Here is a 22,162-nt window from a genome sequence, read left to right as displayed (position 1 = left end):
TGGGCAGAAACTGATGCATAGAAAGTTCCATTTAAACAGGAGGCAGAACTTCTTTACTTTGTGCATGTGACTCCACAGTGGAACAGATTGCCCTGAGATTTCAGAGATACTGAAAACAGATTTCAGAGATACTGAAAACTGTCTGGATGCAGTTCTGTGCAATGCGCTCTAGGACAACCCTACTTAAGCAGGGAGGATGGACCATTCTGCTCCTTTCCAACTGTTTTAATGCTATCTCTCTGTGAGCAGTTTCCCTTCACAACTGATGCGATCTTTTCTGCTTCCTGCAAAACTCATCGGCTGATGTTCACCTCACATTTGACCAGCTGTATGGTTATTAAAAAACCTTGCAAACAACTGCAGCTGGAACAATTACCTCCGTACGTTTGCTAATTGAGACGCCTAAGTGCACTCACATTATCTTGGCCGGTCCCCGGCAGAAATGGAAGGTGAGCTGCCTCCCTGACGGAGAGGCAGCTGGCGGAGGTGCCGTGAGGGGCGAGGAGCCGCTGCAGCAGCTCGGGGATCGGGCGGGCGCGGGCCCGGCTGTGGCTGCCCGGGCCGGTCCGGCCGGCGGGTGTCGCTGGCGCCCCGCGAACGCCGCGCGCAGGCCGCAGAGCGCAGCCGCCCGCCCCAGCCTGAGGGGCCGTGCGCCGGCGCGGCTATGGCGGCGGAGCGCGGCACGGCGGCCGAGGCCCTCGTGGGGCAGGTGGTGCTGCCCGGGGACCTGCTGCTGCTCCCCGCGCACTACGACGAGGACGCGGAGGGCGAGCGGCTGCAGCTGAGCGCGGGCACCGCGCCGCAGGGCCGGCTGCTGTGCGGGCCGGGGCTGCGGCGCAGCGGGGCCGGGCTGCTGGTGACCAAGTGCGGGCTGCTGCGGCACCGGCCCGGGGGCGGCGGCGCCTACTGGGTGGACTCGCAGCAGAAGCGGGTAGGGGCGCGGCGGGGCCCGGGTGTCCGTGTGTTTGTGTTTGTTTGTGTGCTAGCCCCCGTCTCGCCCGCGCTTTCCTGACCCTGTGTCCGCCTCTCCCGCTGCAGTACGTGCCGGTGAAGGGCGACCACGTCATAGGGATCGTGACGGCCAAAGCGGGGGACGTGTTCAGGCTGGACGTGGGCGGCAGCGAGCCGGCGTCCCTGTCCTACCTGGCCTTCGAAGGCGCCACGAAGAGGAACAGGCCGAACGTGCAGGTTAGCTGGCGGTAGCGCTTTAGCTGCGTCCTTTGGTGACGCTTCTGTTGCGTTTCAGTGGCTTTTCTTAGGGCAAGTGTTTTCATAAGCCCACGTTAGAGGAGGTGAGCAGGTCTGGTTGTAATGGTTTTCGCCTTGGTCCTCCTCGATTTTGCACCATTAGGCCGCGGCCTTTCTAGGGTTTCTTGAGAGGACTGTAACTAGCGTGGTTTGCTCTCTCTCAGCTGGCTTTTTGGGTGTTTCACTCTTTCTGGGTGTTTTCGTTTGCTCTAGTGCTTCAAGGAGCAGATGCAGTTCATGAGTAAGGCATGTCTGAAAGGGCACTCTGATGTTAAGGTTTTAAAACATGAGATGCTGGTAGAAAACGTTAGTTGTTTGCGTTTTTCTAGCAGCACTATTATGAACGGTTGTGTAGCAATGCATGCCACAGTTTCTGCACTCAGATGAAACGCCATGTAAAAGGAGCTGTAAAGAAAAACTAAATAGGCCGGTGTGATATTTTTTATTGTTGTCCTACTAAATGATGATAAGAGATTATACCTTTGTTCTTTGATGCTGTTTTGTTTAGGTGGGAGATCTTATTTATGGTCAGTTCGTTGTAGCAAATAAAGACATGGAACCAGAGATGGTCTGTATAGACAGCAGTGGAAAATCAAGTGGCATGGGAATAATTGGACAAGATGGCTTCCTCTTTAAAGTTTCCTTAGGTCTAATAAGAAAGTAAGTACTAAAAAATGTAAATAGTCACTCTCACGTGTAAGATTCCCACAGCTGTTTCTTCTGAGCAGTGTGGGCAGTTTGGTAAATCAGACTGTGATTCTTGTAGTGCATTGAAACCAGATTTACTGAATAGTGTATGGATTGATCTAGAAGGAAAGTTTATTTTTCCTCTTAAGAGACTTAGAAGCTCTTTTGTATGGTGTTGCATCACCTGTTTAAAAAAAGCAATGGGGTTGCCAAGGCAGTATGGAAAATAAAAGTAGTGGCTTGGGGAAATCAAATATTCAGGGTAGTGTTTCAGCTATGTATATATTACCTTGGAGTTTAAAACTTGGCAATGCTTATTATCATTTTTCTGCTTCATGGGGTTGTAGAGGTGTATGTTTGGCTGACAGCTGATTAAAGGGATCTTTGCTCATCAGTACACATTATTTTCTGACTTCCAAAGAAAAGTAAATAACATTGAAATAGAGATACAGATTAAAAAAATGTAGGATTTTAGTTTAAAACTGACATGTTAGTCCAGGAACTGTTTCATAAGCTTTTAAATGTATTGTGAACTTTGGAGTTACTTATGCTGATGTAAATACAGGATTTTTTTGTGACTGTCAAAGATTACCAGATTACATGGATAAACAATAGTCAAACTTCATTGTTGCTTTTTGGGTGGAGTTTTTTGTTTGTTTTGTCATTCTTTGGATAAGCAATCTGGCAGTGCAGAGCAGCTTTTTCATACCTGGCATGGTCTGATTTATAGGTCCTATCAGAAGTCAGTGTGAACTGATAGAAAAAATTCTTGCAGCCATTCTGTTTTCCAGATTTTGTCTGTATGCAAGTAAAACAGTAACAGCATATTCCAAGTAAACTGCTAAATCCTGATATAATTTTAGTTTTTGTGAATACTTGTTCAATCTTGATTTAATCCTAGACATGTTAATGTATTTAGTATGCTGTCATCTAATAAAAATGAAGTAGTCTCTTTATTGCTTTTAATACTGTTTCCTGAAGTAGAAGGGAAGTCCTGTTTTGAAAGACACCTCTGGGATGTCAAACAAATAGCATTTCAAAAATGTCATTTGGTCAAAAAGTGTACTTTTAGAATTTATTAACTCATAGAATGGTTGTAAAAGTATCCATTCACTTTAAACTAGTCAGGGGTTGCTTCTGAATCTAATGAGAAAAAAACTAACTTTACAATGGCTTTATTTTTTTAGGTGCATGTATTTTATATGATAGGAGACTTGAAAATCTGATACTGTATTGCTATTTTGGATGTATATGCAACTTCGTAATTTTTCAGTGTTTCTGAAATAGGTCCCATAATAGCAGTACTGCTGGAGTTACTGGTCAATAATACTGTGTGTCTTTAAGTGTGAGCACTCCTTCCTCTGACTTTTTTTTTGCTCTTGTCCACAGGCTCTTGGCTCCCAAATGTGAAATAATTCAAGAGTTGTCACAATTATACCCATTTGAGATGGTGCTGGGAATGAATGGAAGAATATGGGTAAAGGCAAAAACAGTTCAACAGACTTTAATTATAGTAAATATTTTGGAAGCCTGTGAGTATATGACTGCAGAACAGAGAAAACAAGCGCTTGCCAAACTGTCAGGGAACTGATAAGAGAAAACCTTGAGGATTTGTTTGTGATGACTGTAGTGTGTTTTTGTTATTTTTGTATTCAGATTTATATTAAAAGCCTTTTCTTAAATGAAGTACTAGACTTTGGTTATTCTTAATTTCCCTTCTTTAACCACTCAGCTTGATTTAGTGTTGTTTAAGGAGTTTGTTTTGATTCACCTTTGTGGTTATGAAGCCCTGTTTATGTTGATGAATTTTCTGACTAATGGGAAGATGGTCTCTTAGAAGCTTTCATTAGCTCCGAATTTTGAAGTATAGCTACCTTGGTCTTCTTTAAAAAATTTGTGAGCTGCATATATTTGTTTTATAGTTACTAAAATTTCAAACCATCCATGTTTACTTGGGATAGCAAAAGGTATTCTATGGGTCATTAATTTTGGTTGGGTGCTCTATTTATAAAGGGACATGAAGTAATTATTTAATATATTATGAAATTTGGGAATAGAAATGCAGGTAGAGAATACCAGAAAATAATTGCAGGGTGTAGCATAAAGCAATCACAGGGTAGTTAAGGCAAATGATCAGATAAGACCAAAAATATGTTCTCAGGGACATTGTCACTTTCCCTAAGTGATGACCTGCCTAGTAGTATTAAGGACATAGTGATTAGGATGTCACAATAATAGCCATGTGTTTCTTGGTTCAAGACACTGTTTTCTTTAGTAATAGCATAAAGATGCCACAGAGCATTGCTAATATTTAACAAAATCAGCATTTCTGAAAACTATGTTTGGCTTATTTGTGTAACCGTCTCTCAATGCATATAGAGGAGATGCTGTCCTGGGAGGGGTACGCTCTCAGTGGATTTTAGTATGTGAGTAATTTGCTACTGTTTTGAGAGAGGAAGAGAACCCTTCCATGGATTAATGGAAGGTGACGATGCCTTCTTCCTTTGGGAGAAAAGCTTGATTGTAGGTACCTAATGAACTGCTTGCAGCTGTTAAGCAGGCATTTAGAGCTGTGATGTTCTGTGGTTCTTAATAATCTGAACAGTTTAATAGCAATAGTTAAAGGAAATTACTAAAAATGAACTAATTAGGGTGAGCTTGAATACCATCTTAATTAAAGTGGAAACATAATTTTTCCTGTTTATTCCTGTTTATTTCATCCAAAGCTCAACCTATGGCATTTGATGATGGGGTTGTCCTTGGCATCTCTGTCGTTTAGAAGTTGCTTCAGTTCAGAGCCAACTCCTCTGAATCAGCTGTAATGTGCTTACCTAGGGCTTCCCCTGGTTCAACAAGAACACAACTCTAATGGTTTCCATGTGAGTCAAATGGCTACAATTCAGAATTCTTTGTGAATTTCACTGGTCTCCCTATTCAGCATCTAGGGCATTGCTCATCTGGCTTGGTAGGTCCTTAGTCATCTTTTTTCACCTGTCATCTCCCAGGTGAAGTGACTTTTATTCATATCCCATAAACCTTTTGGGTCTGTCGTCTATCTCTTACTACACATGAGAAACTAAATTAATCAGGTTTTCAATAACTTCTCTAGAGCTTTTTCAATTTCAGCTAAGCAGAGCCTCTTCAGGTTGTCTGTTATTAGAACAACAGCTGGCATAAGCAGAAAAGCATTTGCGAAATTATCTCAGGGTGCTAACTTTTTTTGTGAATTGTTCTTGGATCATAGTAGTAAAACCACAGGAATGGGCAATGACATGGATCATTTCCTGGGTATCTGTGGCTTGAAATGGAATTAGCCTTACCACTGTTCTTTACTCCTTTCCCTTCCAAAAGCCTGTGTTCCAAGCCTGACCTGCAAGATACAAATGAATAATCCCTGTTAAAATGCTGGCTTGGTAAGGCAGAATAACAAATGGCAATCTTGAAAGTTCTCAACATAATCTGCATACTATTTCATATACATATCGTGCTGTCCCACTGTCACCCACTTATCACCCAAATAAAAATTTAGTTAAATCAAGAATAGGATACAAAACGCATTAAAATTATGCTTGTTCTTAATTTAGCAAAACTAACTAAAAAGTTCCTGAGTTTTGCCCCTACACAATCATTTTAATTATGTGCTACACTTAAATTTATTTGACAGTTTATACAGTAGGAAAAAATTACAGTGGATGTGAACAAAGTGGGTGTGGGGAGAAATGTTGAAAGAAAGTACACTTAAACACATTACTAACAGAAGACTATATTCATGTGTTGTTTTTTTTAACTTGGGCAAAAAAAAACCTTATCAACCTTCCTCAAACCAATTACAATTTGACAGGCTTTATCTAACAAAGCAGCCATTCACGCAAAGTCTAAACAATATCTTTGCAAACTTTTGCAAAATATCTTGGTGACTAAACCAGTCATGAGGAAGGGTTATGGAGTATAATTGAGTTCTAGGAAAAAAGGCTGATCATGATTTCATTATGTATTCTGCTGGAAGTCTTCCACATTCCCATTAAAGGCACACAAACCCATATGTTTTTGTAAATAGGACTTGCAGAAGGGATGCTGTGGGCTTACCTTGCTAGGTAAGTAGAACGTCTTTTCTGTTGCATTTCTCCATGATGTTCACCCACATCCGGTTAAGTCATTATTTAGAGTCGTTAATTTCAAATACCCTTTGATTGTGCATTGGATGCTTTATTATATTGCTTTTCTTTCAAGCTGTTGTGATAAAGTTATGTAACAATGGTAGATGTCAACATGAAAATTGTTCATATGCCCGTGAGAGATGAGCATAACCTCTCAGAAAGAAATTTCACCAAGAATTAAACAGAAACAATGCATTGAAAATATGAAATACATAGTTTTTGGCCCTTCCTAGATTGATGTATGAAGAACAAATACTATCACAAAATGCAGAATACACTGTTGAAATTCAGTTTGATAGTAACAGATTTGTGTTTTGCTCTAGCAGAAGAAAGTTACACAGACAAGTAGCTCAGTGTCCTAAGAGGATTAAGAGCTCAACTCTAAGGCTGTGGTTAGAGTGTGGCTGTAGCTCTGCTAGATTAGAAGTTTACTGTGCCTAACTACTCATTACAATCTTGCCACCAGGAGTTGGAACTGAGGCTTGCTGGCCTGTGTATTTGATTTCGAGCCAAGTTCTGTCAAAATGACCCACATTGGCATGAGCACTTCTAATACCAGGGTTATTTTGGTTTTATCACATGGATGTTCTTTAGCAAAAGAGGTCGTGGAATTTTTCTCCCAGATTTTAAATATTAAGAACAGCTTATCTTCTACTGGAGAAGGTCTAATTTGTTTAGAGGAAGCCCAGTTTTCTGCCTTCGATTTTGGACAAATACCTCTGAGTAACAGCTAAGCCAACAGGTTGTTTTTAAACCTTAAAAACTGATCACCTCCAATGCTTATGTGGAAAGTATTTACATCAGACTTTCTAGCTACATACAACCACCTTGGTGAGGTACATTATTTGACTGAGTACAAGAAGTTTTCTCAAAGACAATGTAGGGTGCTTCAGTTGTATTGATAACACAAGCAGTCTTGTCCTTACTCATGACTTCTATAGATTGTAAGATGCTTAGCTACTCTTGAAGTCCATAGCAAGAAATTAAACATGCCAGTTTTATCACAATAAATTGTAAGAGAAATAGCCTAGAAACTTGTTGAGTGCCTGGATTTTAATAAAAGCTACACAGTAGTTGCAAGTGATCAACTAGGATCACTGCAAAATGACTTGTTTTCCTCTGATGTCCTGATTTTGCAGAAGTGCAGTTTCTGCCTTTTTAGTGCTATCTTTGTGGGTAATTTGAGATGTTCAAGAGCCTGGTTTTGCTTTTAGAGCCTGAGGCTTGATCACTATTCTAGTGGCTTGAATAGTCATTAAATATAACTTTGTTTTACTGGTCTTCAGTGTCCTATCTGCTATGAGAATACTAAAAAATCAGAGTAACTTTATTTGGAGCACTGCAGTAAACAGGAGATGCACAAGTTACAGACCACAGATTCTATTTTGCTTATACTTAGTAATTATACTTACCTGACACAAGGATATTTAAAGATTGAAGGACAGTGGGAGGACTAATGACCTCATCTGCACTTTCCAAATGCCTTGGTTATCTTTTGTCTTGTAAATGGTAGGCTTTTCTGTGATTCAGTGTTTATTAGGCTATTGCAAAAGAGATTTGTTGTAAGAGTCTGTGTACCTGCTGAAAAGACTTACTAATTCTTCCTGTTCATGTCCAGATGGAGGGTATTGCACCCATCTCTTCTTGGTGTCCCACTGTGAACTGCTTATGTGAATGAACTAATTTCAGAAGACCTGTATTTCCTTTGGTTTCTTCTGTGACTACTGCACCCTGAAGAGAAAGCTGAGATTCTGTGTCTAGGCTGACTGGTGTGTTTATTTCCTGAGCATCAGGATGTGGTTAAGAACACCCCTACACAGGTACATGTCCCTGGACAGCCTTCAAACGAGAGACAGCTTCTGCCTGGCCTAGTGCAGATCTACATCAGTCTGAATCTCTGTGGCTTTGCCTTTAATAGCACATAGGTGAAAAGTTCAAGCTGTTTTATTTTTTTTTTTTTTTTATATCTACAGCTAATCTTACTGGCTTGATATTGAAAGTCTAGATGTCCTTTTACAGATCTAGGGCCTAGATCCCACCCACTGTCTTTCCTTGTTGCTTTAGAGATCTCCTGTTTCCTCATAGAAAAGAAGTTCCTTTAATATAAGCCATTTGTCTAACAATGCCCTTGGTCTAAGGCTGATCTATAGAAGCATGATCCAACAAGAAAAAGAAAAAATTGAAATAACGCACAGCTTTGTCATTCTGTACATGAATTGAAAGTTTCATAATACTAGATCATGTTTTAGCACAACTACTGATACACTGCATTCTGACTTACAGGCATGCCAGGGAAATTTAATTAACTGATATGCAAGCAGTTTGAAGACTGATTCTCCTCATTCACTGTTATAAAACTGAATTATGAAAGCAGAAAGTTAAAGGCTGAATGTGTTTTTAAAGAATACTGTTCAAAACCTGGTAACTTGAAGATTAAATATTGGTGTCCCTTGCTTTGTGAAGTTTGTGTGTATATGTGTTTGAGAGTTTATTGGTCTCTTTTTAAGAGGAAAAATATATGAGTAACATGTGAATAGGTGCATGGAAAAACTTAACTATAATATATCGACCTTAATATGATTTTATCAAGAGGAAAAACCAGAAAACCAAAGTCAAATTCTCATTTTCCTGCCAAAATTTTTCTGAAGCAATGAAGGCAAAGATATTCTGATAAAGTCAGAGTAATTTTTGCTGCAAGTCCACTTGACACAAAACAGTAGCTTTGCAAGGAAAGCAAGCATTCCTGGAGGTGTAGGTAAGGAAGGTTAGATTCTGGTAGATTTTCATGACACTGTATTTCTTTGGATTCTGTGTCTATTAGATGTGTGCATGCATTCTAAAGATTTTGCTGCTTTGTAAAGTAGGGGACTATTCCTGGATGGAATCCAGATGTATGGGCTCAGATTTTGCTGCATTTTTTGCAACATTTTTACAAGAGGGACAAATGAAATCACAGTCACTTCTGAGATGAACTGCCTGTTACTCTCGCCTGGTGCCTTGTCATGGACTCCTGCCCAGAGCAAAGAATAGATAGATATTTTCATTTTTTGATAGGTGGGTTTTTATTTCCTCCTAGCAATATTGGCTACCTTAGAATTGTGACAGGCCAGCTGCCAGGCTGTTAGAAGTGTAATGGGCAGAAGTATCATTAAGAAAAAGTTCATCTTGTGTACTTACCATGGAAACAAAAATAATGGAGCTGCCATTCTATCATTGCCAAATGTTGTCAGCACAGTCCATAATCACAGTCAAATTCAGAAGAAAGGAATCTTGACAGCTTGCAGAAATTAGGGTTTTAATTATACAATGATGGCTGACAATATTTGCCAGTAATTTTTTTTCTCGTAATGTTTTTCTAAAGATTACTGTGTCAGCATGGCAGATACATATATTCTGAATCAGTGCTGATTGAATTTTAAAAAAATGACAAAGTCACTTAAACATATTATGTTTGGTGTTGACAGAGAACCAACCCACACTGATTAGGGAGAAAAAGCAGATATATTGTTTCACGTATTTCCCAGGAAAAAGTAGCCACCAATTCTTAATCCTTCCAAATTCCCCATCTCTTTCAGGCAGTCTGGTAATGCTGTTTCTGCTATGAGGTTTGCTTAGGTTATTTTTTAACTGCTGCTAAGACTTCAGTGCTTTTTATAGTCAATTTGATTTCTAAAATAATGTGTGTAGATAAAAGCATAACTACCACAATTTTGGGCAAAAAGACTCAAAATCTTTTCCTTCAGCTGCCTGAGCCCATGCCATTCTGACATGTGCAATGCAATGGTGCAATAGGCTGTCTTGCAAACTTGCTGTTCTGTGTGGCTTACTGGCAGCACACGGCTGCTGCTGTGCTCTGCTGCAGGGGCAGAGTGATAAGAAAAGGCCTTTTTGTGTAGTTAAGATTGGAACTTGGTGAAAAACGGTAAAACAGTGGTTGGTGGAATGTAGACGTGCCACTACCATCAAAAGGGTTATGTTCATTCTCCTGAGCTACTGTTGTGTTACAGACCAGACTGTTCTGTCATTGCTACTACCTTTTCTTCTTTTCTTTTTTGGGGGAGGGGGATTTTAGCTGCCAGGTTAACAGGAGATCTCAGGAAATAGTCCCAAGGTAGTGAAGACAAGTCCTCCGAGTTTGTGGTTGGAGTGGTGCCCAATGACCACAAGCATCTGAAGAGCGTGTTTGTTAAACGATGTTGTGACATGTTATTGGCTGTCTTATCTGAGCAAGTATATTCTTGAATGCAATATATATGCAAACATTTTAAGTGCCCCATTAATCAGATTAGTTGAATGATAAGCTCACTACATTCTTGGACTCAGGTCGTTATGGGTTGGGCGCTTTTTTTGCCTTGCCTGTTTTAAGCACTGTATCCCATAATATATTTCGTTCGTTTCTTCTCTTAGCCAGAAGCTGCAGTAGCCCCCGAGAGGGGACCATGGGTTCCGAGAGGGAACAGAAGGCTTTCATCCGTTCCAGCTGCTAACGGCGGCGCTAATCCCGCTGGCCGCACCGGCGCAGAGCCGCCGGGCTGAAGGGCACCGAGCGCGGTGCGACAGGCAGCGGGGCGTGCGCGGACGGCGCCGGGGGCGGTGCCGGCCACAGCGGGCCGGGAGCGGCGGCGCTGTGAGTGCGGGGCCGCGGTGCGGGTGCGGGGTGAGTGCGGAGCCGAGGGGCCGCGGTGCGGGGTTAGTGCGGTGCGGGTGAATGCGGAGTGAGTGCGGGGCCGCGTGTGCGTGCGGCGCGTCGGGGATGGGCGGGACAGCGGCGCTGTGAGTGCGGGGCTGCAGAGTGGGCGCCTGGTGGGTGGGAGGGCCGGGCTGTCCCTCCCATGGGCTGTCTCCCCACGGGGGTGCTCTCTCCTCCCCGCTGGCCCCGGGTCGCAGCCGCCGGGCCGGCGGGGGGAGGCGGCGGTGATCGCCATCACGAGCTGAGCACCGAGGGGCGGCCGTGGCCCCCCGCGGCTCTCGCCATCCCGAACTGTCGAGGTTTGAAATCCTACATGTGCCTGCCGTCGTGGTTTGATGTTTTGAGAAACTCCTGCTTGGTAGGCAATCTTATCGCGTGTGTGAGTAGGCACAGCAGGATCCGTGAAGGACAGAGACACTCCGTGCTTCCTTTCTCACTTCATCCGTGATGCCCCGGTTGGGTCCTGGGTGCAGTCGCTCAGCTCAGGAAATCCACCTTTCAGCTGCTCGAAGGACCAGCTTGGAGGTTTCCCAGCCTTGTCTTTTATAACCATAGGAGCACTGTTCCCATCAGAGCTGGCTCATAGCAGACAAGGGGAAAGTAGGTTGTGTGGAAGTTATTCTGCCCTGAGTGCGTATATGGCGATGTGTTACAGCCTCCTTCATGAATAGAGCCCCTCTGCCTTATGGGCTGGAGTTGAAACGTGTCCATTTTCTTGTGTCTCGGCTTCTATTAACAATTTTGCTGTTATGAATGGTATAGTGTGAGAAATGTGGAAGTTAAAATATAGAAAGTGAAAATATAAGCAAGGCCTAAGAACCCAAAAGGGTGAGAAAATCTTTATTTAAGCTTGAATCTGCAGGACTTAGAATTCTTGGATCTGCTGTGTGGGAACAGGAGGGATCACTTGCTGCTCAGCACCTGCTGTGGTTTCAGTAAATGCTGAAACCACAGCAGGTGGGTTACTAGTGGTCTCTTGGTTTTCTTGTGTTACTAGTGGGTCTCTTGGTTTTCCCTTTCCTCCACCTCCTCTTCAGACTGACACAGAATGCAGCTTTCTTGCTCTGCATCACCAGCAGACCAGGCTGTGAGTTCATCCTATGTTATTTTCAGATAGGTGCTTTTTGCAGTTCTGTGCTCCATGAAATATCTCACATCTCCGTGGTATCCATTCACTGACTCATCAGAGATCTGAATTTTTCCATACAGTGTCTAGCTGCCTGTTCCCTCTCAATACACCAAGAGAGCTGGAAGATTTCCAGTGTGCCAGAGCTCTTTGCTCTCCCTTGCTCTAAAGAAAAGGCTTGTTGAGAAGTTTGGTTTCTTTAAAACAGTCTGAGAATGGGGGTAACAACTAACTTCCTTTCAAAGGAAGGAGTATGGTTTGTTTGCTTGACACAGCAACTTTCTCTACAGCTACAGCCATGGAATTCAGTAGTAAACCGTGCCCAAATTGGGAAAAACCTAAAAAGATGATTGTTATTCTCAACACAATGTGTGGTTTGTTAGGTCTTTACAATGCTAAAAAGAAAGGAAAATAATCCCTTGTGTTGTGAAAATTACATTTATGCCACAAGAAATGCTAGGAGGCTTCTCTGTGCATCGATTTTGGTGTTTACAGGCCAATTTAAGTTGGAAGAGTACTCCTAGGTTTATCCAGTCAGATCCCTGCTTCAAGCAGGGCTAAGTTAGAAGGTCTGTCAGGATGCTGTATTTTGCAATCCCTAATGGTATTTAAAGGCTCATGAAATCTTGATGAGCATGTTACCAGGTTATTGTGAATTGTAAATTTTCTTTATAGGAGGTAACTTACAAAGGTATTTGTAATCATGAGTCATTTTTTTGGGGGGGAGAGGTGGGAAATGTCTCATAAAAAAATCAGCTCAACTTGTTTGGGATACGCAAGTTCTGACAAAGCTCTGAAACATTTTTAGGCTTGATATGGAACATCTTGGGGAAGCTGGAGTGGGAGAGGAAGGAGGAACAAGCAATGGTCAAAACTACTTTAGGCTAGAGAGTATTTGCTAGTGCAGTCCAACTTGCAAGACAGTTTTCTTTTAAGGAAAAGTATGTGAGGAAATCTCTTTGCTACTCTGAGTCTTACTGGCATCTTGAAAACAGAGGGACACAGCTGCAATGGGTCCTGTTTACACTTAAAATAAATGTTTAAGGATAGCTGTCCTCTGAATGACAATTTTTTCTTTGGTTGTGGGTGGGAGGGAAATGAGACATCTAGAAAACAACGTCTTAACTGGTCTTGACAAAAGTGAAGACCATCTACTGGCACTTAAAACAGGATTAATAAGGTTAAGCATGTTTAAATTCTGGTTAACTGACAGGCCATAAAATAACTCACTGTTATTTTGTAGATCTCTTGTGGTCACCACGAAAACATACACACAAAAAGATGTTTTTCCTTTTTTCTTTGGCCTGTACTGTTTAAAGAGGAGTGTTCATTCTTTTCTGGAACTTTTAACAGAATTGAGAAGTTGAATATCTGATAGTCTCAGAGAAAATGATGTTTTTAGCAAAGGGATGTTGCCACTAAAGCAGGTAAGTGGCTACAGAAACACTGGGTTAATTCTCTATAGAGCTACAGCCTCTATACTAATAATTTTTTTCCTAATATTGTGCGTTGTGATGACTTTTTAATTTGTAGGGTTGTTTGTATTGTTTTGGCATACTGCGTGCGTGAATTAAGGGGTTAGATGTAGAAAAGGCTGAAACCCAGGGAAAACGTTGCTTGTAAAAATGCCCAGTTCTACAGAGGATCGTGGCTTAGCATGCAGATCTAAAAGTTTTGTGCAGTGTTCCCAGCTTCAGAAAGGCTTTCTGTAATCCCTGTTCGCTGCGCCCGCCCGCCCCATAACAAGGCTGACTCTGTGTTCAGTTAAAAAACAAAGCAGAAGGCTGAACGATCGGGATACCTTTAAATGAGCCTGGCCCTGGATTGGACGGCCGTGCTGGCTGTCGTCGCTGCGGTGGCTGGGGCAGGGACAGAGCGGCCCGGTCGCGGAGGGGCAGAGGCTGCGAGCCGGGGCTCCTCCCCAGCCCAGCCCTGCCCTGCCCTGCCCAGCCCGGCCGCCGTGCAGCGCAGCCGGGCTCCGCTCCTGCGGGGCGCTCAGCAGCCTGCATGGGTTCTGGTGAGTGCTGCCCTCCTGCAGGGCCTTGCGGGATGCTCTCCTGTCTCCTCTCTTGGATTATGGCTTGTGGGGGGCTTTCTCGTGTCGTCTTAGTGCTGCTCGGTGTTTAAAATCCTGATCTCTGTGTATTTTAAGGTGGGAGGGGAGGGTTGTGAAGTCCTTTTGAGCTTCGGATGTCCTTAATAAACAGCAGCTTACCAGAAATGGATCTGCTAGTTGCAAATGCTGAACTGTTTTCCAGTCAGCCTCGGCACTTGGGGATCAATGACATGATGCATCAGGGCTCAGCCTGTCTCGTTAGCAAATGGTTTAATAATCCTGCCTGCTGCTTCCCATGCGTATCTTTCAAAGTGGTTCATGGTGTTTGCTTAGCAGGGGAGAAATTTAGGTGTCACCCTGAAGAGCTGCATTTTCCTATTTCTATAAATAGCAAAAATTTCCCATATATATAAGGTCGGGTTTTTTGTCACGGTGTGGAGAGTGACAGAGTCCAAGTACACTTAAAGATCTCCTGGATCGATAACTGCTGATTGGAAGCTGGCTTTTAGAGATACTCTTTATGCTAATAAAAATGAAAATGTGAGAACTACTGATTAATTACTTGCCACAAATTTTGTAACATTTTGTACACAAATGTTGTGCACAAGGGTTTAATAGTTGGGTCCCCCTCCACTGCCTGTAACTATAAATAAAAAAACAAACAAACAACCACTTCTTGACCTGATTGAGATTGAAATCCAAATAATTGGGTAATCAAACTCTGGGAGGGAGCAGGGCTGCAGGACTTTAGCCAGTTTGGTATGCTGCAGAGATTTTAAGTCTTAACAAAAGGATATTGCTGCATTTTATACATTTGGAGTTACAGTTGCATCATTCCAAAAGCCGGGGTCAGGATGGTCTCTGATAGGTGTCAGTGGCAGATATAAAAAAATGTCATTACAACATGACTTTGTTTTTGGAAGAAGTACGGAAAGAAAGCAAATACAGTCAAGGAAGTTTTGCCTTGGTTAGGAATAAGTGGTGAAAGAGGGTAGCATCTGTTATCTTGTCTGCATGATGTTTGTGTAAACTGGCCTTGTTTCTTGCTCAGGATCATGGGTTACTTACATTTTTAGATACCATGATACTGCCTCCCTTGAAACCAAGTAGGCTGTTAAAAGAACAATGTGATCTTTTTTTGTTTCCCAATGTTGCATTTGTTTATCAGTAGTATTCTGGAGCTGGATTTAAGGATTGAAAGGGGTTTTCTCACAGAAAATTCTGGGCACAAAACTGAGGAGCTACTCCTAATTGTTTCTGAATTCTGGCAACTATCCTGTTGGGCTAAAGATGATGTGTATGTCTGGTTATTAGCAGTCATAGTTCAAAAGAGTAGTATTTTCTTACATTTATTGAGGTGGGAACCTCACCCATACAAAATTATATAGAGACAGTAGTATTTACCAAAATATTTTATCAGGAAATAGGGGTTTTGTAAAAAAAATTTGATTCTCCATAATGTGTAATGCTACAGTTGTGTGAGTGCAGTTGTGTGTAATGCTACAGTTGAGTGAGTGCAGATATGCAGCCCTTGAGATGTGTACAGTGACTCCTTGTGCTGCCAAAACTCCAGTGACTCTTGTACCAGTTATTACCCAGAGCTGGATCTTGAACTTTGTCCATGAGGCAGGGCTGCTGTGATTTCCAGCATCTGATACTGCCTCACTGGATGCCCTTTCTGGGCTTGTGAAACACTTGCAAGGGTCAGGATTGGGCTGTGGGGGCCTAGTGGAAGGTGGTTAAACAAAATTTCCTCCCAACTTGAGCCCCAACAGGCAGGGTTTGTACTTTAACGCTGGAAGATTTGTATGCTGTCAGTTCCAAATGGTGTGTGTGAGTGCAGGCTGTTTGTTCCTGCTGTCCTTTCTGCTTTAGCAAGAGTGGCAGTGAGTTAGCACAGAGGCAGAGGGTGCTGTCCCAGGCATGTTTGCAGTATCACTGGGTAATAAAATGGTTGCAAGTCTACATTTTTCTGTCTGCAGGCATGAGCTCCAAGTTTGGCTTTGTGCCTACTTTGGCTCTCAGTGGGGAACTGTAAGCAATGTGAAAGGTTACCAGTTATGATCAACCAGATATAGCAGGTTTAGATTTTTTTTTCCCCAAGTCTTCTGTAGTATGTTTGTAAAGTTTACAGTTTTATATAGACTAGCATGTGTAAAACATTTAATTTACAAATGCCTCTCTTTTTTTTTTGAAAGAAACGGCTGTCTTACTGTAAGAATTTAGGTTACTGTCTAATGTACAGGGGCTATTGTTAGAGGCTCTTTATTACACACATACACTTCAATCATCATTCTCCTCACTGCATCTGAGCACTTAATTATTGATGTTTTTGTCTGGTGGCAGGGAAGGATAAGAACATCTTGTCAATATCTGGCTTTGATATGGGTCAGGCACAGAACTGGAATGTAATTTCGATCTTGTAAAATCCCTTTCAGTACATTAATAAATATCAGATCATCTCCATTAAACCAAAAATACCTGCATGAGCTTTTAGTTGTTTAATCCAATTCCTTGTCTTCTGGCATCATTGATGTTCAGTGTTAGAGCTGTTCTTCCTTTCTGTTTCCAGAAATGTCCTTCCTGCCTGATTTGGGGGCCTTCACCATGGGCATGTGGTCTGTTGGCCTGGGAGCCATTGGTGCAGCTGTGACGGGGATCGTCCTTGCTAACACTGACTTATTTTTGTCCAAGCCAGAAAAGGCTACATTGGAGTTTTTAGAGGAGATAGAGCTAAAGACTTTGGGATCAGGTAAGATTCTGGCTATTTCCGACCACGTTCTTCAAGAATTGGACTTTTATAAGAGACTTTCTAAGGACAGGGTTGGAAGCAACCCTTTCCTAGTTGTGACATGTAGTTGAGTGTCCTTGATATCCAGTGCTTGTGGTGAAGGAAAAACAACCAAAACTGTTATTTATTTCTGGATGAAACAAGACACACTTCTAAAAATCAGTAATACAGTAATCTCCTCTTATACATATCGATTTTGTTTTTCTGTTAGAACTGTATTTGAATATGGAATTCTCCTCAGTGCTTTGCGTTTGTCCATAAAGTATTAATTGTTATAAATAAGACTGACTGATATTATTGTTGGTGTTGTTTCTCCTGTACAAACAGAAAAAAGGACATTCAAAGCAGGTGAACTATGGAAGGAGAATGGTGCAGTGATCATGGCTGTACGAAGACCTGGATGATTTTTGTGCAGAGAGGTACTTGCTGGGCTTGGGGATTAATTAAGAAGAGTTAAGGTCTGCTTGCATAGATAGTCTGTAAACAAAGGGAGGGGATAATTAGCACAGTCATCAAATACATCTAAAGTATCTGAAGGTTTTGTTTCATGGTTAAAACTGGTCACCAGCTACCAGCATACTTAGTTTCCTTCGTAGCTGGTTTGTATGGTCCAGGCCCTGAGCTTTTTCTTTCTGAAGGTGATGGTGACATGATTGTTACATCTGCCAGGGACCTAGCCCATGGTAATTAGAAGGGGAGATTGCACAAGATTCAGTTGGTAATGAGTCTTATGAGCTATTTTTTTATATATAGTCCAAAATAAGTCTCTGTAAGCCAGGTAGTGTCTGGTCAAATACAGCCCAAGACTGGATTGGCAGAAAGCCATCAGATAAAGCTCATCTGCAAAAAAAGAGGTGTGCATAGAGGGAGTACCTCTTGGTTCTGGGTGCTAAATGTGAGGCAGGAAGGTACAGACTCTGAAGATAAGGAGTTTCTGTTCCATAACAAGGTGGGTTGGAAAACAGATTTTGATCCTTAAGTTGACATTAGGCTCCTTGGGTGGAGCTCCTTGGAAGCAGACACCTAAATCACGATTTGAATGTACCGAGTGCCTGGGAACAGCCATAGCTTGCACCTTGGACATTGTTTCTCATAGCTATAGGGAAAATAGTTATTATGTTGTTACACACTGCTCTATAACATGGAGTAATTAATATTGCAGCCTCTTCATTAAGGCATCTGCTCCCATCAGTAGTAAGTGCTTAAATACGTGTAGAATTCGTGGAAGGTTCAAGTGCTCTGCTCTCTGAATAGGTGTAGCGTAGGCAGGAGGAGAATGCACTCAGGTGCCTGACTCTGTAACATTCACAAACAATCAGTCAGGAATCCCAGAGTGGTTTTTTATTATTAGCAGTATTACTTAAAGTTTCAAATTTTCCTGTCTGTTCATCCCTATCTGTTTGCTCCTTAGTACTCAGTGAATTCTAGATGTCCTACAAGCCTTTCAGTTAAGGTATTTCAGTTAGGTGACTGAGAGTGTGGAGTTGATTTTTTTATGTGGGAATTCTGTTCAGTAAAAATGACCTTTCTCCAAAGGAGCTAGGAAACATATTTTCAGTGCACACTCTGGTCTGTTCAAAATCTCAGGGGCCTTTATATAAACTGTGTGAATTGGGATTCCTTTAGGAGAACAAAAAAAACCCCAGCAGATGAGTGGTGACACCTTGCACTCTTACACACCAGAAAAAGCAGGTTTGCTTCTGGGATACTGAAAGTCTATGAAGAAATTCCCTGATTTTTTTTTTTTTTTTTTTAACTGGGGGAATTAGGAAGGAGAGTATATCTTCATTACTTACTGTAAACTTGTATAGCCTGTTTTTGCACAGAACCCTCAAAATGCTTTGCAGGACTGATAATGATGGATGTCAACTTGGAGAAAAGGATTGAAAATTCTGAAAAAGTTAGTGATGTGCAGGCACTATATTTTTACCATTCTCAAATACTTCAGAAGATACTTTGCCTATAATAGGGCTTCAAATATCTCTACATCTTTAGATTACAAAGGTTTTATCCAGTGAATACTCAGAAGAATCTGCTTCCTCCATGTTTAACAAAGAAAAATTGTAGTAAATCTGATGAAGAGCTGCCTAGGAGTACAACTAGTTAAGTGTTACATGTCTATTTCTGGCTTGTGCCTCAGGCTAGAAGTTGTGTGTTTCTGATGGTCTTGAAATTCAAGGTGAAGCTTTCCAGCCTCCATTTATTGACTGAAATGTTTGGGGTTTTTTCCTTTGCCTAGGAGGCTTCTGAGCTCTCCTCTCTGAAACCCCAGCTGTCCAAGCTGGGTGTCCCTCTCTATGCTGTTGTGAAAGAGAACATAGGGACTGAAGTGGAGGATTTTCAGCATTACTTCAAAGGAGAAATCTTTCTGGATGAAAAGGTAAAGTGGTTTGTGTTCTCCTTTTGTTTAAAAAGGAATCTATGAATGCCCTCTTTGAGGAGCTTGTATGAATAAGTAGAATGTAGTCTGATTGAAAAAGGATTTAGTAGCACTGGAGTTTAAGAAGTTAATTGGCTTTGTTTTTCTATATTTATATATCCTGCTGAGCTTACAAGCTGCAGTGTAGCAGTGCACTGATAAGGTGCTGTTGCAGGATTATTCCTCCCTTTCAGCAGGTAAACAATATGGCCTGTTAATATTTATTCCTTTCTTTCACTGGCTGTGTGACTTGCTGATGTTTATAATGTGTGAATCAAGGTTTGAAGGTGACACATATAATTAATTCATGGTGTACAGGCCAGATTGCAGTGATATGGCTTGTACCAGTACACTGGCACGTGCTGGATTGCCAATCTCATGTCCTACAGAGCCACCGCCCTGCTTTCTCCCTTAACCAGGAGACACATTTAAAAGTCATTTGGGTTCTGAAGAAAAAAGAATATGTAATACTCAAAATCTACTAGATGATCTTTTTATTTTCTCTCTCTCCCCTGCCTGTGTGAAAGAATCAGGCTGAATTTAAAAATCCCAACCACCAACCAACCAAAAAAATACATTTATCGCAAAGCACTGCTGTTGTCAGCAGTAGGGATATAGGTGTACGTGGGGCTTTAATACTTGTGGATGAGCCTTAAATCCACATGAATGAAAGTCCTTTTCCCTTTGTTTGTTGACATATTTTCTGTTCCCCTGCAGAAAGGCTTTTATGGTCCACACAGACGAAAAATGTTGTTGTCAGGCTTCTTGCGCTTGGGAGTTTGGCAAAATTTCTTCCGTGCTTGGAGAGGTGGATATAGTGGAAATCTGAAAGGAGAAGGAATCACCCTGGGAGGTGTATATGTGATTGGAGCAGGAAGACAGGTACTGCAGGCTGTCTAGTAGACTTTTTTCTATCATATATGATCAGAAGTTTGTTTCCTGGAGTTGTTTGGCTGGGCAGTGGATCTTTTGCAGGGAGATGTGTCTGAATTTCTCTCTTGTGTCTTTGACTAGGGTGTTTTACTGGAGCATCGTGAGAAAGAATTTGGAGACAAAGTCAGCCTTCCATCTGTCCTTGAAGCTGCTGAGAAGATAAAACCACAAGCTTCATAAGTGGAAAAACAGTTGCACATGTTTCTGATTAGAGCTTGAAATGTAGAATGTGTGGTGTAATTGCTTAACTATTTAGTGATCAAAGCACAGGAAAGGTTCTCTATTCAAACATAGAAAATGATGAAAATCCTCTTGGGTTGTTTTTGGTTCCCTTGCAGCCTTCCAGGTGGTCAGGATTTCGACTGGTCCTTTGTATCTGGCTGGATTAATGAAAGGCTGAGTCTAAAATCCGACCTAGCCTAGATGTTTTCAGTCAGAGACAGTCGGTTGAAAACCTGTCTACCTAGGGAAACAAAACTCTTCTAAGGCTGTAGTAATGGAGTACCAGCTGAGGGGAAAATATAATAAAACTTGCATAAATAAAATGTCTTTGGTTTCTGCTTTTTCATTAACATGTAAATATATCTGTGTTTCTAGAAGACTACACCCTGTCAGTCCAGCTCTTGAGATTTTGCATTCAAGACATGCCACTATGTCCGCACAGTGAATTTCTTGTTAGTTCACTGCTGGTTCTAGATCTTCTAAGTCCACGTGATTCCCTCCAAGGAAGACAATAGTGGCTTGAAGGCAGGTTCCTTTTTGTATTTAAGATTATTTTTAAAAAAATTTGCATCCTTATGGATGAAATTCTTTTTTTTTTTCCTTAGTATTTATGTCCAGGTAAAACTGATTTTAGCAAAAAATATTTATATGCTCTTCAGAGTCTGTTCTTCACAGTTCCCAGAAACAGGACTAGCAGTGAGAATTTTGAGTGATTCATGTTTCATTTGGAAACTAAATAGAAATTGGACTCATGTATGCTACTATCAGCTGAAACTTGGGGATGAAGGAAGGAACAGGATTTGAAGAGTACAGCAGCAAATTGACTCTGTGATATGGACTTTCTCTATAAAGGAGCCATGGACAGGTGCAGAGAACCATGAAATAAAGAATTGTGCCTGAGGGATTCTTTTCCTGGGTTTTACTGCTGCAAGGCAGTACTGGTATGGTGTGCTGACACAAGGCCCCTAAAAAGTTCAAAGCATTGTGTAAGTGTCCACTTACAGTCAGCAGTCAGTGTATGGATACTTGGGAGTGCAAGGGGTAGGGAACACAAGAGGTGCTAAAAGCAGTGGGTGTGAGCTATGGTTGCAAAGGGCTATGAATACAAAGATCATTTAGCAGAGTGTTCTGGATTGTGGCTTCTGTAGAGTTCTGAGTTTTCTTTCTCATGGGAAACAGAAAACTTTGCCATTTGCAGAGAATTGGTCTTACACAAAGTACAACAAGGGAGGTACTGATCTTAGACCTGCATTTCAGGCCTTGTCCCAAGGGCTGTTTGTGCCTTTCACATAAACATGGAATGTGAAAGGCATAAACAGTCCTTGGAGAATGGGATGGAAGCCAGATAAATTCCTAGACATTGAAGATAAAGTGAAGTGCCTGTAGAACCTGTTAAATCTGGAAAGTATCTCCTTACAATTTTTTGCACAGGCAACTGAATTCCACCCACTCTGTCAGAGCTGGGACTGCAAGGAGCCTTAGATGATGACAAGGATGCCATGGGGCTGCAGCCCTGCTCTCAGCCTACCCAAAGGGAGTGGCAACACAAGTAGGAATCTATGCTGTCCAGCATTTGGAAGTATAATGGCTATCAAACATATAAATCACTAACACTACAACATGCTAAAGTGTTCCTGTAATGTAAAAACATTTTTAGAAAGAGCCATGAAGTCTTTTTAAGTTTATTAAAGTACTCATGGAAACTGAAAGTTCTCTGCTTTGGCAGATTCCCCAAAGGGATGTATATGGAAACCACATCAGACAGGTATTTTCCTGCTCTGAACAGTATTATTTTCCATAAACAGTTAGTGCACTTCTCAGTTTGAAAGTTAT

General features: G+C 41.7%; 2 protein-coding genes across 4 annotated transcripts; both read left to right on the top strand.

Annotated features, from left to right (window-relative positions):
- The first annotated feature begins 649 nt into the window (after positions 1–649).
- EXOSC3 (exosome component 3) lies at positions 650–3,621 on the top strand. The gene is made up of 4 exons (XM_030240939.2): positions 650–931; positions 1,039–1,188; positions 1,757–1,908; positions 3,325–3,621. Exons 1-4 carry the CDS (start codon positions 665–667, stop codon positions 3,524–3,526), a joined length of 771 nt encoding a protein of 256 aa, XP_030096799.1. The 5' UTR covers positions 650–664; the 3' UTR covers positions 3,527–3,621.
- A 6,991-nt stretch (positions 3,622–10,612) lies between these two features.
- PRXL2A (peroxiredoxin like 2A) lies at positions 10,613–20,652 on the top strand. 3 transcript variants are annotated; one of them, XM_018911012.3, is made up of 6 exons: positions 10,613–10,719; positions 16,537–16,716; positions 17,083–17,174; positions 18,995–19,135; positions 19,892–20,056; positions 20,189–20,652. In XM_018911012.3, the coding sequence occupies exons 2-6, from the start codon at positions 16,539–16,541 to the stop codon at positions 20,285–20,287; spliced, it is 675 nt and encodes a 224-aa protein (XP_018766557.1). In that variant the 5' UTR covers positions 10,613–10,719; positions 16,537–16,538; the 3' UTR covers positions 20,288–20,652. The 3 variants fall into 3 exon arrangements, with proteins under 3 accessions (XP_018766557.1, XP_009085759.2, XP_018766556.1); XM_009087511.4 differs by having other exon boundaries at positions 10,653–10,749; XM_018911011.3 differs by lacking the exon at positions 10,613–10,719 and adding an exon at positions 13,789–13,925.
- The last annotated feature ends 1,510 nt before the right edge of the window (positions 20,653–22,162 follow it).

This window comes from Serinus canaria, chromosome 6 (assembly GCF_022539315.1).
Source record: "Serinus canaria isolate serCan28SL12 chromosome 6, serCan2020, whole genome shotgun sequence".
NCBI classification, from domain to species: Eukaryota; Metazoa; Chordata; class Aves; order Passeriformes; family Fringillidae; genus Serinus; species Serinus canaria.
The sequence above is the reverse complement of the archived record's forward strand: the minus strand, read 5'-3'. Positions and strand labels throughout refer to the sequence as shown.